The sequence below is a fragment of the Lemur catta genome, chromosome 2 (assembly GCF_020740605.2).
Source record: "Lemur catta isolate mLemCat1 chromosome 2, mLemCat1.pri, whole genome shotgun sequence".
NCBI classification, from domain to species: Eukaryota; Metazoa; Chordata; class Mammalia; order Primates; family Lemuridae; genus Lemur; species Lemur catta.
Window position 1 is genome coordinate 85,339,966 of NC_059129.1, and position 18,608 is coordinate 85,358,573.

The 18,608-nt window shown below is 34.5% G+C and overlaps 1 protein-coding gene across 2 annotated transcripts in view; it reads right to left on the reverse strand.

Annotated features, from left to right (window-relative positions):
* The window catches only part of RNGTT (RNA guanylyltransferase and 5'-phosphatase), a 270,915-nt gene that overhangs the window by 108,497 nt on the left and 143,810 nt on the right, over window positions 1-18,608 (reverse strand). For both annotated transcript variants that reach the window (XR_006733534.1, XM_045544004.1), the window contains exon 13: window positions 10,255-10,355. Coding sequence is in view for 1 of the 2 variants with exons in the window: in XM_045544004.1 (XP_045399960.1) it covers window positions 10,255-10,355 (101 nt within the window). In the remaining variant the exon portion in view is untranslated. The remainder of the gene's footprint in view (window positions 1-10,254; window positions 10,356-18,608) is intronic.

The following is an 18,608-nucleotide window of genomic DNA, read 5'->3' on the forward strand; positions in this document are numbered from 1 at the left end:
CTTCACTGCCTTCCTCCATTTCAGATTTGTATCTTCCTCTTTCTCACTGAGAACCCTGACTCCCAACATATAATACTCATTTGTTCAATCCTATAACAACACTTCTAAAATAGTTTAGAACTTCTACACCCGTAACACTGCAAAAAAACAAATCTACTAAAAATGAGCTCAAGATTTGTAGAGTTCATTTGCAGTTCTCCCCAGGCCACCCCACGTGAGAGAGAGATAAAGTATAATTTGTCAAATAGTGTATTCCTAAATTACTTGGGTGAGTTTTCCTCCCATAATCTTCAGTGTGATTCAAAGTAGAAATTTAACTACTATCTAATCTATACAATATTCCCCCAGAGATATCTACCAGGTAACAAGCTTCTCATAACATAAACAAAAGGTATCAGAGAAATTGCAATTAAGGAAAACATACATTTATTGAGAACAAATGACACAGCACAAGGTTCTCAATGTAAAGAATAGTGTTTAAAATTAATAAATATGAAAATTAAACTCCAAAGAACCAATTGATGAAACAAAGTTGATAGAAGTATTTTTAAAATTAACAAGGGAAAAGCAGTAATTTGACTCAGCGAGGTCATAAGCAGAAGTTTTAAAATCACATCATTTTCTCCTGCTAGTTACTTGCAGACACTTTGATTATAATATTGGCTTTTGCTAGGTGGCCAGAGAAAGATTTCCCGTAGGAAGTAGGGAGGATGAAATGACTGAGTTAGCAGTTTCTAATATCTAAGATCTAATATCTAAGCCAGGCAGAGGAACTGAAAAGAGGTCAGCCACAGCTGACCGCCCCCAGGCCATACTGGAAATAAAGCATAATCAAGAATGTTGAGAGTAGCAACCATACAAAAGACTGAAAGCCAAGGACACATCTGTCTTAAAGAATGTTTGGGTGATGAAAATATTTTCAAATAAAGCAGTTACTATCAGCCATTTGCTAAACGATAAAAATACCAATTGCTATACATAAAAAATATGACCAGCTATATGCTAAATAGCTTAGTTATTAAGCATTCCATGTAATGATATTGATGATATTACTGTTTTTATCTCCAATTCCACTTCTTTAAAATAATTTTTAAATAAAATATAAATAAAAGAGTTAAGCATTTCATTTCAAAATAGAGGCTGAGGGGGGAAAAATAAAGAAAAAAGCTCTGCTCAGCAAAGTAATAAGACTTTATCCCCTATACATTTTATTAGCTATATTCTTGCTGACTTAATCCTTTCCTATAAAAGAACATTTTTGGGGGGCCAGGTGCACGCCTGTAATCCCAGCTACTGGAGAGGCTGAGGCTGGAGGATCACTGGAAGCCAGGAGTTTGAGGCTGTAGTGCACTATGATTGTGCTAGTGAATAGCCACTGCACTCTAGCCTGGGCAACATAGCAAGGCAACATAGTGAGGCCCGGCGGGGAGGTATCTACTTGATTAAACCGCAAATTTTTAAAAAAGAAGAACATTTTTTCAACATTCAGAATAATATTTTACCACCACAAACACTTTCTTCAGTAACATTCTTTTTTTTTTTTTAAAGACATAGGGTCTCATTTTATGTTGCCTACACTGGACTCCAACTCCTGGGCTCCAGCAATCCTCCACCTCAACCTCCTGAATAGCTGGGACTATAAGGCCTGAGCTACTGCACCTGGCTATTTCTATTTTTTTAATAAATCTAAGCAAAGGGGAAAAAAACTACTCTCATCAGCAGAGTAAGAGGACTTTTTCAATAGGAGGCAAAGCCGAACCATGTAGTCAAGTCTACATTTTCTATTGTGCTTGCTATTAAGCTAGCATTTTTCCATTTCAAATGCACACATCTTAGCTGGTCAACAGACCTGAGCCCCCTAATACAAAGGGGAGACCAGATCCCCTTAAAGGACTCCCAATATTATTATAAGTATATACAGGACTATAAATCCCCAGTTAGCAAACTATGGTCCATAGGCTATATCTAGCCTGACATCTGTTTTTGCAAATAAAGTTTCATTGTAATACAACCACTTGTAAATAAAGTTACGTTGTAATACAGCCATGCCCACTCATATACATATTGTCTATGTTTGATTTTGCTCCACAATAGCAGAGTTGAGTAGCTGAGATAAAGACTGCATGGATCACAAACCCTAACCTAAAATATTTACTATCCAGCCTTTCACAGAAAAATTATGCTGACTCTTGCTGTAAATCTTCCAACTGTTATTTCAAATGACAAGCAACATTTGCTAGTAGTCTAGGGAAAAAAGAATATCCAGACCACTCAGGGATTACCAGACACTCACTTTAAACAGATAATAATTGCCAGGGACACAGAATGCCAGTGTGGTCTGTAAATTTAACAGAGAACTTCAGGTGAGCAGGTGGGTTTCCGGCTCAAGTGTAAATCTAAGTGGGACAGTATGTCCACAAATGCAACTTGTGATTATTTTCCAGTTACTGCATGTATAAATTGAAGAGAAATACTCGGCAACTGAAAGAATTTCCACATTGGCTCTCGGACCCATAGAATAAGGGTCATTATGCTAGGAAACATCAAATGAAAAGCCCTTGCAACTTGCCCTCCCTACCAGAGGAATAAACCAAAAACAGTGCAACTCCCGCCAAGGGGAATACAGAGATTAGTACCACCATCAAAGATTTAGAATGATTGTGGATTTTCACAAATTTAATCAAGTTGTTACATTAATACCAATTGCAGCTGCTGCTCCAGATGTGCTATTTTAATGAAACAAATCAACACAGCCTCTGAAATCTTATACATAACTATAAACTGACGAACACTTTTGTCTCTATACCAACCTGAGGTACTAACTGCCCTTGCCTGGCATGACCAACAGTGTATCTCATGGGCAAAATATAGTGCTCTTCTGCTTTCTGCCACAGTATAATCTATAAAGATGGTGGTCTTTTTTTCTAATAGTTAATATGTATTTAGTATTTGTTATGTAACCAGCAGCAATCTAAATGTTTTACATGTATTATCTCATTAAATTCCCACAAAAGATAGGCACTACTATTACCCACACAATAGAGTTACAGAAACACAAGCAAAAGAGAGATGAAGTAACTTGAGTAAAGAGTGGCAGAGCTGCGATTGAAATTCAGATGGTACAATTCTAGAGCCCCTTTGCTCAGGAGGATCCACTATGCTAGTCTGGTGAACCGAAGAGCTATTTTGTTTGTACATTTATCCATTCGTTAGTTGACAGATATTTGGGTTGTTTCCACTTTTCGCTATTATGAATAATGCTGCTAAGAGATTCACGTACAAGTTTTTGTGTGGACATATGTTTTCATTTCTCTTGAGTACATAACTGAGAGTAGAGATGCTGGGTCACATGGTAAGCTTATCTTAAACATTTTGAGGAACTACCAAACTGTTTGCCAAAATGGCCACATCAATTTACAAGCACAAGATCAATGTTTGAGTGTTCCAATTTCTCCACATTCTCAGCACAACTTGTTATTGTCTTTATTTTTTCAGAGATGATGGTCATTTTGACATCACACAGAACTACTGATCAACAATACTGATGACTTTTTACTTATGTTTATTGGGAGTGATGAGAAGGAAGTATTATATAAAGTCCTTTAGCCATCTTAGTAAGAGACATGTGAGGCAGAAGAGATAAAACCCACAAAAATTAAGGAGCCTACCGCCTAAGAAAGATCTCTAGGGGTCTAATGGTCTGGGGCCTGTCAGGATAGCCTCTCCAAGGTAAAAGACAAGTTATTACGCTTGCACTATCTACTACTAAAAGGGAAGTCACAAAGCTTAACATCTACTGTGGGTTTTGGAGCAGAACTCCAACTTATTTACCAACTAACCTGTTAGGCTACCATTTTTAAGTTGGGATCAGAGCAAGAGAAGGCTCTGTAACAAGTCCAATCTGTAGTATAAGTTGTTCAGTACATCAATTATCTTATAACCCAGTATATTAATTGTCTGGAGCCTCCAGTAAGCCCCAACAAGAAAACTATAGCACAAATCTTTAGGGTTTTAGAGCAAAACAATGCCATTTCCTAAAGATCGTTATTCTTTTGAGAAACAGATCCTGGATTACTACTGGGCCTTGATAAAGACTGAAGGAGTAATGTTGTGAAGCAAGTAATCATGTGACGACCTAAGCTGCCTATGATGAACTGCATGACTAAAAGACTGGAGGAGAAAGAAGAAAACTGTTCTTTCTTGTTTGTAGTAAAAGTTTTCTACCTTAGGGTTGGCAGTTGATTCCACTGGTACCAGTTGGTTCCAATGAAGTTATTCTACAGCCCTACCACCAACTTCATTGGGTCTCCTCTGAAACACCAATACCTGCTGGCTAGTATCCCGCCTTCCTCAGATGTCTGAACATTAAACCACAGGATCCCTCCTCCAAGATCTGGAAGGAAGAACAACAACCTTCTATGAACTCTGCAGAGCCCCCTTCAATCTTTTAAATTTTAATAATCCACTCTCATTGCTTTGTTCCCCCAGCTGTCTGCATGGTAGATGCTTCCTGCAGTGCTTTCTTCCTCTGCAAGACTTTTTAACCTTTTCAGTTCTTTAGTAACTGACAATAATTCTTCATATTGAATTCATTTTGTTAAAATAATTGCTGTGGTTTATGTTTTTGACTAGATCCAAACTGAGATATCTATTAACATCACACAACTATGCATGAATGTGAAATCAAACAACGAAGTTGGATGCTAGATCTGAGTTCAATCTCAAAGCTCTAAAAAAATCTTGTATCTCAACAGACTGGATCGATTTTTAAAAGATACTATTAGATACACACACACAAATATGTACATATATATTTTTTGGGGGGGACAGGGGTAGACAGAGTCTCACTCTATCACCCCAGCTAGAATGCAGTGGTGTCATCATAGCTCACTGCAACCTCAAATTCCTGGGCTCAAGTGATTCTCGTGCCTCAGCCTCCTGAGTAGCTGGGACTACAAGTATGTCCCACAACATCCAGCTAATTTTTCTATTTTTTGTAAAAATGGCGTCCCACTCTTGCTCAGGCTCATCTCAAACTCCTGATCTCAGGCAATCCCCCCACCTCAGCCACCCAGAGTGCTAGGATTACAGGCATGAGCCACAGCTTCCAGCTAAGATTTTTATAATGCTATTAGCAACTTTACTAGAAACACACACAGGAAGACACATGTATGCAACTGTATTTTTTTTTTTTTTTTTTGAGACAGAGTCTCACTCTCTTGCCCAGGCTAGAAAGCCATGGCGTCAGCCTAGCTCACAGCAACCTCAAACTCCTGGGTTCAAGCAATCCTACTGCCTCAGCCTCCCAGGTAGCTGGGACTACAGGCATGCGCCACCATGCACGGCTAATTTTTTCTATATATTTTTAGTTGTCCGGTTAATTTCTTTCTATTTTTTAGTAGAGACAGGGTCTCGCTCTTGCTCAGGCTGGTCTCAAACTCCTGACCTCGAGCGATCCACCCACCTCAACATCCCAGAATGCTAGGATTACAGGCGTGAGCCACCATGCCTGGCCTATGCAACTGTATTTTACAAAAAGACTTTTACAGTAAAAAAGACAATGAATATTCCCAATTGTTCACTATTTTAAGTGATGCTTCAGTAAAATTCTTATACACACTTTTTTGTATTTTTGTTTGCATATACATTTCATCATTAATATCTCTGGATTGCCTACTACATATGAGCCACCATGCTATGTACTAGGAATACAACTGTGTAGAAGACAATTAAGATCTCTCCTTTCATAAAATTCGGAGCATATTTTCTCAGGATATATAAACTACCTTATTGCTTACCAGAAGAGTTATATCAATTTGCATTCCTACCAAACACCTTATTGAGAGTGCCTATTTGCTCACACTCTAATCAAAGGGTCATTATTGGTATCTGCAACATGATAGATGAAAAATTAAATTTCACTGCTGTTTTAGAACGTATTTTTTGTTGGAGAAAAAATTTTTATATTTTCACAGAAAAGTATGGTTTCTTAATTGAGAGCACTTTTGTTTCCACTTGATAATACAGGGTATGTTTATAATCCATGACAACCATACATTCTGCTGAGGTTAAATTAATAACCATAACCACCAAAATAGTTATTAAAAAGTAAACATTTATTGAGTTTTGGGCAGAATTTACATGCATCATTTAATTCTCACAAAATCTCTTAAAGCAGTATTATTTTTGCATTTTAGCCCACTACCTTGTAAAATCTACAAGAGCAGACCCATATTTATTTTTTTCACCCCTGTAATTAATTATCAAACATGAATAAATCTTCACAATAAATCTACATGATAAGCACCATCATTGTGGACATTTTACAGATGAGGACACTAAGCCAGATTAAGTAACAAGATCACATAGTAAGTAAGTAGCAGAACTGGAATTTGGTTCTGAGCAGTCTTGGTTGGAACTCATGTTCTTAACCACTATACATACTGCCAAGGTTATTCTAAGAGACTTCTTGTAAAAAAAACTCTGTAAGTAAAAGTTATGTGATTTTGATGGGTTCTTGCTCTCCAGATGTTTTAACAGTTTATGATTAATTACACAAATAAGTTAAAAGATATATGCATTTTAAAATAGAAAAATTAACAGGGATTGGAACCAAACAGGACATGAGTCACATAGAGCGTTGGACTTAAACTGTGCAGCAAGTAACAAGCAGAACTGTAGGAGTGGCAAGAAGGAAATACAGACTTTTAAATTTATTTTGAGTAAAACAACAAAATAATAGCAAACATTTAATGCTTACTATGTGCCAGGTTTGCTTTTAAATATTTTACATATATTATGTGCTCATTTAATCCTTATAAAATTCTCATTAGGTAAATTCCTATTTTATTGGTGAAACACCTGAGGCACAGAAAAAAATAATGTGCTCAGAATCACACAGTTAGTAAGGTGATTTCAATCCAGCCAGTCTGGCTCTAGAATCTGTGCTCTGAAATATTATGCTATACAAATAATAAGTGTATGCCACTCAGCATAAGTCACTGACATTGTACACAAGAGTTTACAATTTCCAGAGTACAGACTACCTTTGTAATTCTAGCTTTTGAATTGACCATGGCTTTCGGTTGCAGATTAGTTAATATAAAGCCACAACATTTAAAAAATAATGAATAGCTCTTAGATGAAAAATCCATATTGTATGTCTATAAAACTCAACACAATATAAATTGCTAAGATATACAAAAGCTATGTTAGGTCATGATAAATCAATGTTAAGTTAATATATTTCAAATTTTCAAAAGTAATAGGGGATGAAAAGAGCAAAGTTCAGATTTTAATTGCTATCAACAGGGCATTCAACACAAAGAATAGGTTTTTCTATTTGTATCAAATTTCCATCTAACAGAAATCTGTACTATTACCCCTTTATTATATAGCAGCTGAGTGAGACTCAAAACCATACCTAGAAAGCCTAAGACATCATTAAAAAAATAATAATAATAAATCACTGCAGACATTTTCAAAGACTGGTATTTATATTATCCCTTTCAAGACATTCCACTCCACTTTAAGCTTTGTAGAAATATATGGAAGTGCAATCAAAAAAAGAGAGTAGCGCATATCATGGTGTTTTACTAGTTTAGTCCCATTTCACTAGTCCATGCTTATGATTCAGAGACATGGCACTTTCCTTTCAAACTATTACAGGCATATTTCTTACAGTGCTCTCTAATATACTGAGTTGCTGTTAAGCATTATATATAAACTCATTTATTTAGTGAAAATTGCTGTAATGCATAACATTCTTTAGATTAACAAAAGCATATTACTCTGGCTAACTGAACAGTTATTACATTATATTTAATATTAAATATCATATTTTTGAAAACTGATACCCCATACCCATGTTACATAAATTATATACCTGTACTGATGTAACTTGCATATTCCTATCTTAAAATCACCTTAAACAGTGGCATTTTGATGTGTTTTAAAGAGGTACTAGAATCAAAAGTAATTCAATTTTTTTGTAAGAAGACATATAAATAAGTAAAATTTTAAAAGAACAAAATATATTTAAAACACACTAAGAATAAAAGCCAAACTGGGATAATAAACTACTGAACTGAATTACATTTTGCTATATTTAATTACAATAGATAGGCAACTGCAAGAAAAAAATCTTTTTTTATTACTAGAGAAATGGGTATGCTATGTTTAGCCTCATACAGTTTTTTAGCTGCTGCTAAGAATTATGATCTGTAAAAGGCAAAGCTAAATGATTTTTCAAAACTCAATGAAAGACTCAAGAAAAACATGCAAAGGCTTATTATACTCTAACTAAATAGTATAAATACACCATTAGGCAAAATAGAAGATTAGTAACATAGCAATTTAACAAATTTTACTTCATCCTTAAAGTCTTATTTTCCAAAGAACTATATTCATCTGTGTCTTAAAAAAAAAAAAAAAAGTTTGGTCCCACCAGAATTAATTCCTCAGCCTCCACTGTTTTAGTAGTAAGGTGGTCTTCTATAAGGCACTTCCAGAAGAACATATCAAGCCTACACCCAGCTTGCATGATTACTGGTGTATAGTTCCACAGTTAACTGGCAACCGAGAATATCTATACACCAGATATTTTCACAGGAAGAATAATCTTGAATGTACTATGTATCAATATTTATCCAACATTTAGATTAAGAGAAATAATATTTTTGGAAACTACCCAAAAAAATCATTTGTATGTTTGTTTGTGCATGTATTCCACTTTTTCCTACAAGTAGTTTAAAATGTATCTATGCTTGCATTAAAATTAGACCAATACAGAGCTGTTCACTATCTATTTGGGGTCTCTAGATAATTGTTCTAACAATTTTTTGTCATTAAGTTCCAATGGCAAACTAAGTCATAAACATTTAAAGGTGTAAAATACTAAATACCCATCTTTTTTTGTACATCCCAAGTCATCAAACAATAAATACTCTTTTTTTTTTTTTTGAGACAGAGTGTCACTTTGTTGCCCTGGCTAGAGTGAGCAGCCTAGCTCACAGCAACCTCAAACTCCTGGGCTTAAGCGATCCTACTGCCTCAGCCTCCCGAGTAGCTGGGACTACAGGCATGTGCCACCATGCCCGGCTAATTTTTTCTATATATATATTTTAGTTGGCCAGATAATTTCTTTCTGTTTTTAGTAGAGACGGGGGGGTCTCACTCTTGCTCAGACTGGTCTCGAACTCCTGACCTCGAGCGATCCACCCACCTCGGCCTCCCAGAGTGCTAGGATTACAGGCATGAGCCACTGCGCCCGGCCTAAATACTCTATTTTTTGAAAGCTAATAACCATATGTCTTATTAAACCCACTTTTTTACTTAGGATCTATGTACAGTTTCTTTTCTTTAAGAATGTGCAATCTTTAAGAGACTACTTTTAATCTTATGGAGTCTGCACTCCTCCTAATAATATTTCCTTCATTTCATTAGCTACACAAAAGAATACCTGTGTTTTACCTTTAACAAGTAAAAAGAACTTCATGGCATGCATTGGTAAATTTTAATTTCTTTGTTAGCATTATCTTATTTACTTTATCTTTATGATTTCCTCCATTCATCATTTCTTGCTTTGTTATAATATATCTACTTGGATAAGAGAACTTAAAAACTTACGGAACAAAGTGAGAAAAAACAAGCCTTTAGAAAAACAATGAAAATACTCATGCTAAAGCATCTTTTATCTAAAATAACCAATAAAGTCATAAAAATTAATCACTAAATGAAAAAATTAGCACTTAATAAACAATATGAAAGTTAATGGAAGTCAACAATTAAAACCTTACCCAACAAAAGTATAGATAAATGTTTGCTATGCAAACGCAAATATGAAGTCATTTCTTTCAAAGTAAAAAAGACACATTTCAATACATTTAATTACAATACCAATGATCAGAGTTTACATTTATAATTCATTTGACAGGATTATTTGAGTGAAATCTACTTTCACTTTTGCAATTTAACAAAGTTCACTTTGATATTATTAATATCTGTATTCTTTTTTTAAAAGGGGGTTTTTAAGACTAAAATTGGTAAAGTTTGAAGGTAGCTACAAAATGGTAGCTGTCACACGTGAAATAATCTGTGAAAATGAGATAGATGTGGATATATATATGTAAAGTATATTGTAAAATATTTTTTAAATATTGAAAAGTATATGTAAAATATCCTGTAAACAATGAAGCCTTATACAGACATTATTATTTCATACCAAAATCATGGAAAACAAAAGTGCATACTTACCCTTCTCCTCCAATTCTTGTTATTTTTAGACGAAAATCCACAGAATTCAGACTGGGAGGCTTCCATTTCAAAATATCATCACATCGACCAGGTTTATATTTCTAAGGTGAATTAAAATGATGATTGATAATAGTTAAAAAGAAGCTAAAAATAAACACACAATTTATTAAACATAATACTTTTTATTAAGCAAAATTACTACTTATTTTCCAGACATAATTTTTATCTTCAAGCAACAAGTGAGGCCAAATACATCTACTTTCTCATTGATGACCTTTCTCCTTTTCCTACCAAAGACATGTAGGCATGTCTGTTTTAGTAGTAAGGTGGTCTTCTATAAGGTACTTCCAGAAGAAAACTTTGGTAGAGTGTCTGTTGAAATCTTTTACTCCTCTTTTTATTGAGTTATTTGACTCATTACTGACTTGTAAGAGTTGTTCATATATTCTAGACAAATAGCCTTCGTTCATGTATGCACTGCAAATATTTTCTAGCAGTCTTTGGCTTTCCTTTTCATTTGCTTAGCAATTTATCTGTTAAGAAGTATTAATAGGAGTAAAGATTTTTTTATTTTAATGCAGTCAAAATTATCCATTTTGAAATTATATAATTTGTGCTTTTTCTAACTTGTTTAAGGAATCTTTTCCTAATCTAAAATCTTTATAATTTTCTACTATGTTTTCTTAGAGAAATTTTATAGTTTAGGCTCTTATGTTTAGGTGTATGACCCATGTAAGGTTTATTTATTTATATGGTATGAAGCAAAAGACGAGGACAAGGTTCACTGGCAGATGGATATCAAATCAATCTAGCACCATTTGTTTAAAAAATTATCCTTTCCTCATTGAAATTGCCTTGGTACCTTTGTAAAAATTCAATTGTTTATCGATATAGTTCTATTCTCACTAATCTGTTGCACTGACACATAGCCTTTCTTCCTGCTAACTGCACACTGTCTCAATTACTATAACTTTGTAAGTTTTGAAAACAGTTTGTATAAATTCTCAAACTTTATTCTTTTTTCGAAAACACTTTTAGCTAATGTAGCATTAACATTTCCACATAAATTTTAAAATCAGCTTGTCAATTTCTATGAAAAAAAAGCCCGCAAAGATTTTATTGAGGATCGTACTAAATCAACTGATTATGAGGGAAATGACATTTTAACAACATTGAATCTTGCGATTCATAAATACTACAAATGTCTCTATTTACTTAGGTCTCCATATATGAATTTCAGCAATGTCCTGTAGTTTTCAGTATGCGGATCTTATACAACTTTTGTTAAATTTATTCCTAATAATCCAGTATTTTTGGTGATATTATGGACATGAAAACTCAGTTTTGTTTCTATAAATAAAAATCAAAAAAAAATTAAGAAATTAAAGAAATTTATAATAGCATCTAAAGGAACAACATACTTAGGAATAAATTTAATCAGGGAGGTGAATGATTAAAAGCTATAAACATTGACAACAGAATTTAAAGAAGATCAAAAAATGGAAAGACATCATATGCTTATGGATAGAAAGACTTAATATTGTCAAGGTGTTAATACTACTCAGAACAATCTAGAGATTCAACACAAACACTATCAAAATACCAACAACCTTTTTCCACAAAAATGGAAAAGCCAACCCTCAAATTCATATGGAATTTCAAGGGGCCCTGAAGAGCCAAAATAATCTTGAAAAAAGAAAAATGAAGTTAGAAGATTCACATTTTCCACTTTCCAAACTTACTACAAAGCTACAATAATCAAAACAGTGTGGTAACGGCATAAGGATAGACATGTAGACCAAGAGACCAGAATTAAGAGTACAGAAATAAACCCGTACATCTATTGCTGACTGTTTGGTTTGGTTTGGTTTGGTTTTTACAAGGATGCCAAGTCCATTCAATTGAGAAAGAATACTCTTTTAAGAAATAGTGCTGGGATAGCTGGATTTCTAAATACAAAACAATTAAGTTGGACCCCTACCTCACACAATATTAAAAAATTAACAAAGAAAGGATAACCAACCTAAATATAACAGCTAAAACCATAATAGTCTTAGAAGAAAGCATAAGGCTTCACAATTTAGGATTTAGCAATGGATTCTTAGGCTTGATAACAAAAACGTGAGCAACAAAAGAAAAACTAGATAACTAGGACTTCATGAAACTGAAAAACCTTTGTGCATCACAAAATATTATCAAGAAAGTGAAAAGACAACCTACAGAATGAGAGAAAATGTTTGAATTATATATCTAATAATAATATCTGTATACATTATATATAAATATATACACCTGGATATTTATATAGTCCAGATATTAATATCCAGAATATATAAAGAACTTCTAAAACTCAACAATAGTCAAAGGACTTCAATAAACATTTCTCCAAAGAAGACATACAAATAGCCAATAAGCATATGAAAAGATGTTCACTATCATTAGTCATTAGGGAAATGCAAATCAAAACCAAAATGAGATACCACTTCACACCTATAGTGTAGCTGTAATTAAAAAGAAGAAGAAGAAAAAATAACAAGTGTTCGTGAGTATGTGAAGAAATCAGAACCTATATAAACTGCTGGTAGAAATGTGCAATGGTGTAGCCACTATGGATAAAAGCTTGATGGTTCCTCAAAAAGCTAAATATAGAATTATCATATGACCTAGCAGTTTCACTCCTAGGTACACACCAAAAAATTTTAAATTTTTTAAATCCAACAACTTTAAAACGGCTACTCCAACAGACACTTGTATGCCAATGTTCACTGAAGCATTCGTAACAGAAGTCAAAAAGTGGAAACAATCCCAAATTTACATCCACAGATGAGTGAATAAACAAAACGTGATATGGAATATTATTTCAAAAGAAATGAAGTTCTGATAAATGCTACAAAATGAATGAACCTCACAAGCATTATGCTAAGTGAAGTGAGACACAAAAGGACACATATTGTACAATTCCACTTACATGCAATATCCACACCAGACAAAATCATAGGAGCAAAAAGTGGATCACAGGTTATCAGGGGGCAGGAGGAGAATGACAGGGGGAATTATTGCTTAGTGGTTGCAGAATTTCTGTTTGAGGTGATAAAATAGTTTTAATAGATCATTAAATATGAAATGTCTGATTTTGAATCAAAAGTGTAGTTTATTATATCTCAAACAAGAAACAGTACAATTAATCAAAGTATGCACCTACACTATTGACACAGTTTTGCCATCTTAATGGTAGCTTGTTTATGCCAGCAGTGAAGAAGCCTGGAGAGTGAGTGGTGATGAAATTGTGAAAGGTGTTTTCTATAGCTTGTTGAGAACTGAGTATTTTTCCTTACAAGAAGTGGTCCAAAGCATGGAAGAAGTGGTAGTCAGTTGGTGCAAGGTCTGGTGAATACGGTGGATGACAGAGAGTTTCCAAGTCCAGCCTCTCTGGTTTGAGCAGCGTTGTTTGTGTGACATGTGATCAAGTGTTGTCTTGCAGAAGGACTGGCCTGTCTCTGTTGATCAACCTTGGCTGCTTAGTCACAAGCATCCTCATCATTTCATCCAGCTGGTTGCAGTAGACATCTGCTGTAATCCACTGACCAGGTTTCATGAAGCTGTAGTGGATAATACTAGAACTGGACCACCAAAAGATACCATTAGCTTTTTTGATGAATATTCAGTTTTGGACTGTGTTGCAGCACTTCATCTTTATCCAACCATCGTGCCAAACACTAGCAATCAAAAAGCATTGATTTTTCATCACACATCACAATACAGTATAGAAATGGTTGGCCTTTATGTCGTGACAGCAAAGAGAGGCAAGCTTCCAAATGATTTCTCTTCTGACACCTGTTTAATTCATGAGGAACCTATCTATCCAGCTTCTTTACCTTGTCTATTTGTTTGAAATATTCCAATATTGTTGGAATAGTAATGGCAAGCCTTGCTGCTAATTTTCGCGTAAGTTTAGATGGATTCGTTTCCACTACAGCTTTCAGCTCATCATTAACTTTGGTCTCAGGTTGCCCATGTGGCTCATTTTCAAGATTAAAATCACCAGAATGGAACTTCTCAAACTATCCACATACTGTGCGCATTCATTAACCGCATCCTTTCCAAACATTTTGTTGGTATTTTGTGCTGTCTACACTGCACTGGTTCCATGAGAGAACTCATATTTGAAAACAACACTTAAGAACATAATATACACTAATTTTCCCCCAAGCCCTGTGTTTACATATGAGTAAATATAAAATCAAATACATAATTTTTCAGTGGAAATTTTTGTCCATTTATTTCCCCTAAGAAACTCATTAGACAACACATATACTTCAGGATGATCACAAATAAATCTCTTCAGAATGGCTTCAAATACAAGGTTTTTAGAAATGTTGGAACTGCAAAATTTTATACTTGTCAACTCATTAATGAAAAGAATCTGATAAAAATTTAATCATTTTCCTAATAAAGCTTATTTGACAGAAATGTCACAGACCTTTTAGTAACAGACCATTATATTAGTAAAAGGTCAAAAAGAGTAAAGAGAGAAGGGAGAATGAGTTGAAAAAAACAGCCTATGTAGTTTGAAAAAGGTTATCCCCATCCTACCCCCACCCCATTTGCAAGCTCTGCCAAGGGGATTTCACAGTTACAGACTGTGGTGCTATGGCATATATATTGGTTTTTTGTTCATGGTTCCTAGCTCATAACTCCTATAGTCCTTGTTATAATGCTGGGGCACTTTAGACCTCAGGAGCAAGCCTCAGGAGATAGAATCTCTCTCTTTCTCTCTGACCTTCTCCTATTCTCCTTTCACCTGTGCAAGGCAGGACTCTAATCTTATTGTGAGTTAAAAGTGCCTCATGCCCTTGAGGAAGGAATGCTACACAAGGAGGCCAGGAAGAATCTAAATAGACAGGCCTTGCTGGGTTTAGATCATGTGCTTTTTGTCCAATCACCTTTCTACATGGCTGCCCATTATGCCTATGTAACAAAGCCTCCATGAAAATCCAAGAGGACTGGGTTTGGAGAGCTTCCGGATAGCTGAACATCAGGAGGTTCCTGGAGGGTGGTTCGCCCTGGGAGGGCATGGAAGCTGTGCACCCCTTCCCCCATACCTCACCCTATGCATCTTTTTCATCTGTATCTTTTGTAATATCCATTATAATAAATCAGTAAATGTGTTTCCCTGGGTTCCATGAGCCATCCCAGAAAATTAATCAAACCCAAACAGGGAGGGAATTGTGGGAATCTCAACATGAAGCCAGTTGGTCAGAAGTTCTGGAGGTCCAGACTTGTAACTGGTGTGGGATGGGGGGCAGTCTTAGGTACTGAGCCCTCATCCTGCGGGACCTGACACTATTGCCAGTTAGATAGTGTTGGAATTAAATTAGAGGACTCCCAGCTGGTGTCCACTGCTTGGTGTGTGGGGAAGAACCCCACATTTGGTCATAGAAGTTCTCTTCTATGTTGACTGTTGTAGAGTTCAGAAGAAAGCACAGTTTGGGAAGTGTTTTTCCCAAAGCACAGAAAAATGATCATATATTTTTGCTCCCCATTTATTTATATAAGTGACTATGAGTATGAGACCACTTAGAAACCAATATCAATCTAAGCTATTAAATTCAGAAAAGTTTAATGATGGTACAGTTAGTTTTAAAATATCTCATAATACGTACCTAATGACAAATTCTAAAAAGTATTTTAATATGTAATTGTATTTGTATAATAAATATTAAATATCATTCACATTTTCCTATCTGGAAATTAAGACTCAATCTTGTCTAATGAGAAAATAATATATACTAATTCTTGTATTATATACCAATAATTCAGAAACTTAAGTCATTCCTCATCTCATTGCACATAAAATCATTGATAGTAATTTGAAATACTAGACTTGATATTAGAAATTTCAAAGCAGCTTTATGACAATTAATGAAATGCATGATGAAAAATTTTAGAAAATATCATTTTTTAAATCCCATAGTGCCCAATTACTGAAAGCAGATTCAAGAATGACATAGATTCCATGAGTAAAATGTACTGAAATACCCACTGGCATGTAAATTCTACTTCAGCAAAAATCGTATCAATTTTGTGTCTATAAAAAAATCTAGTAAAATACTCAAAAAATACTTGTCAAAGAATAAAAATAGTAAGTTTGATAAAGAATTTTAAAACTTACTACAAAATGTTTGTTTTCAGGTATACTTAAATTTATTTTTAAAGTAGAATACTTGGGATTATGAAATAAGTTAAATTAGCAATATTTATGAAAGACTGTATGTAGCAATCACTACCAAAAAAATTCTTTTTTCATGATCCCCCAAAATAATAAGAGCAAAGATACTATATAATACAGGGACTTACTAACACGCCTTTTAAAACTCAGTATTTATGATTTATCCAAATTTGAAATACAGAATCTTAAACTATAAACAAGAATACAAAAATATCCTTTCAATCTACATGTTCTAATATATAATTAGGGAGTTACACATTTTAGTTTCACTAAATTTGCCAACATGTATCTAGATAAAAATAATTATGAAAGCTATATTTAACTGATAAATACAATACTTAGTTCTATAGAAATAAATCTAATTTTACCAAGTGAGGTGTCAAAAAAACTGGGGATAGGTTATATCTGAATGCAACTACCAACATAACCTAAGATATCCATTGCCAATCTCAAAGAAACAATTCTTGGTGTTTACCATATGAGAGCAGCACCTGGCTGAGAGGTAGAGGATGCCCATATGCCAAAGAAAAATCTATAAAACTAAGACAGAGAGAGAAAACTAACTGGAGGCATAAGTGATATAGTTGTGTAAAGCAGTGGTTCTCAACCAGGGGCAATTTTGGCCCCAAGGGCTCTTTGGCAATCTCTGCAGACATTTTTGGTTGAGGGAGGGGCGCTACTGCCATCTAGTGGGCAGAAGCTAGGGATGCTGCTAAACATCTTACAAAGCACAGAGCATTACTCAGCCCACAATGTCAATTGTGCCAAAGTTGAGAAACCCTGATGTAAATGAAGCTAGTAGTAATAACAACAAAGAGGGTAAGATATTTAGTCCCTCTTTGTCTCTTCTGACTTAATGGTATTAAGCAAGTTCCAAGTGGGCTTCATCTATCTCATTTGTAAAAATGCAATAATAGCATCTTGTTTGCCTAAAACAGGATATCTAAACCAGAGATTACCTAAAACTGCCTTGTAGTTCTATGTTACTTTATTATTTCCACTAGTCAAACATGAGCAGTTATGTTTTATATATATATATATATATATATATATTCATATTCCAGGCCCTACACTGGGGCATAATACCTTCTTCAGAAGCATCACATTTAAAGCTAAGAAAGATCCCTTGTCCTCACTATAATTTTATTATTTGTTATTGTTCTAGCATTTAGTTTTAAAGAAAAGTGAAGAAATCCTAGATATTAATGCTACTGGAAAGAGTGAAATAATGGAATCCATTACGAAAAATATACAGTCTTCAAGAATCTAGTCTCTTCTTTTTACTATTACTCACTATACATAATCCACTACCCAAGACTCCAAATATATCCACAATGAAAATTATTCACAAATATTCCTCTCTAGTGCTAATTTTTTTCCCAAGGAGATCTAGATACTCATTTTCAAACATGAAAGTATGGCAAGCACAGGCCTCCTCATTAATGTCCTAACGGCAGCCTAAAGTTTCAAACCTAAAACTGAATCATTTATATTCTTAAATAAAAAAATAGTTCCTCTCCATTCTGATTTCCATTTCTGGATTAACATGAAGCTCCTAACCAGGTAGGTTTAAAACTTCTGAGTCATCTCTGATGCAACCTCTATCACTTCCATATTCCGTCAATTATCTCCATTACTTTTTCACCCAGGCTATTGTGATAACCTAACTGCTATCCCTATTATCAATAGGCCCTATCAAATATAACTGATCCTGAATATATCTGGTTAAATGGCTCACTGTATAGAATACACTTCTCAACCTAACAACTAAAGACCTCCTTTGCCGTATCTATCCTTATTCATTTTCTCTCATTTTATCCCCTACTATGCCCGTTACATGGAATAATAAAGGCAATAATAACTTGAAATGGTTAGCATTTACTGAGTTTTTACTTTCTGCCAGTCACTGGTTTGAGTGCTATTAAATCATTTTATTCTCAGAATAGCTCCATGAGGTAGGTTAACTTAACATAATCTCCTTTTCCATGGATCAAAACACTGAAGTGTAAGAATTGAGCAACACCTCTAGGTCCAAATTATATTTGAACCCAAATATTTTACTCCATATCCCAAAATATATTCTAACTACCACATTATATAGAGCCAACAGAAAGACAAAAGGGTT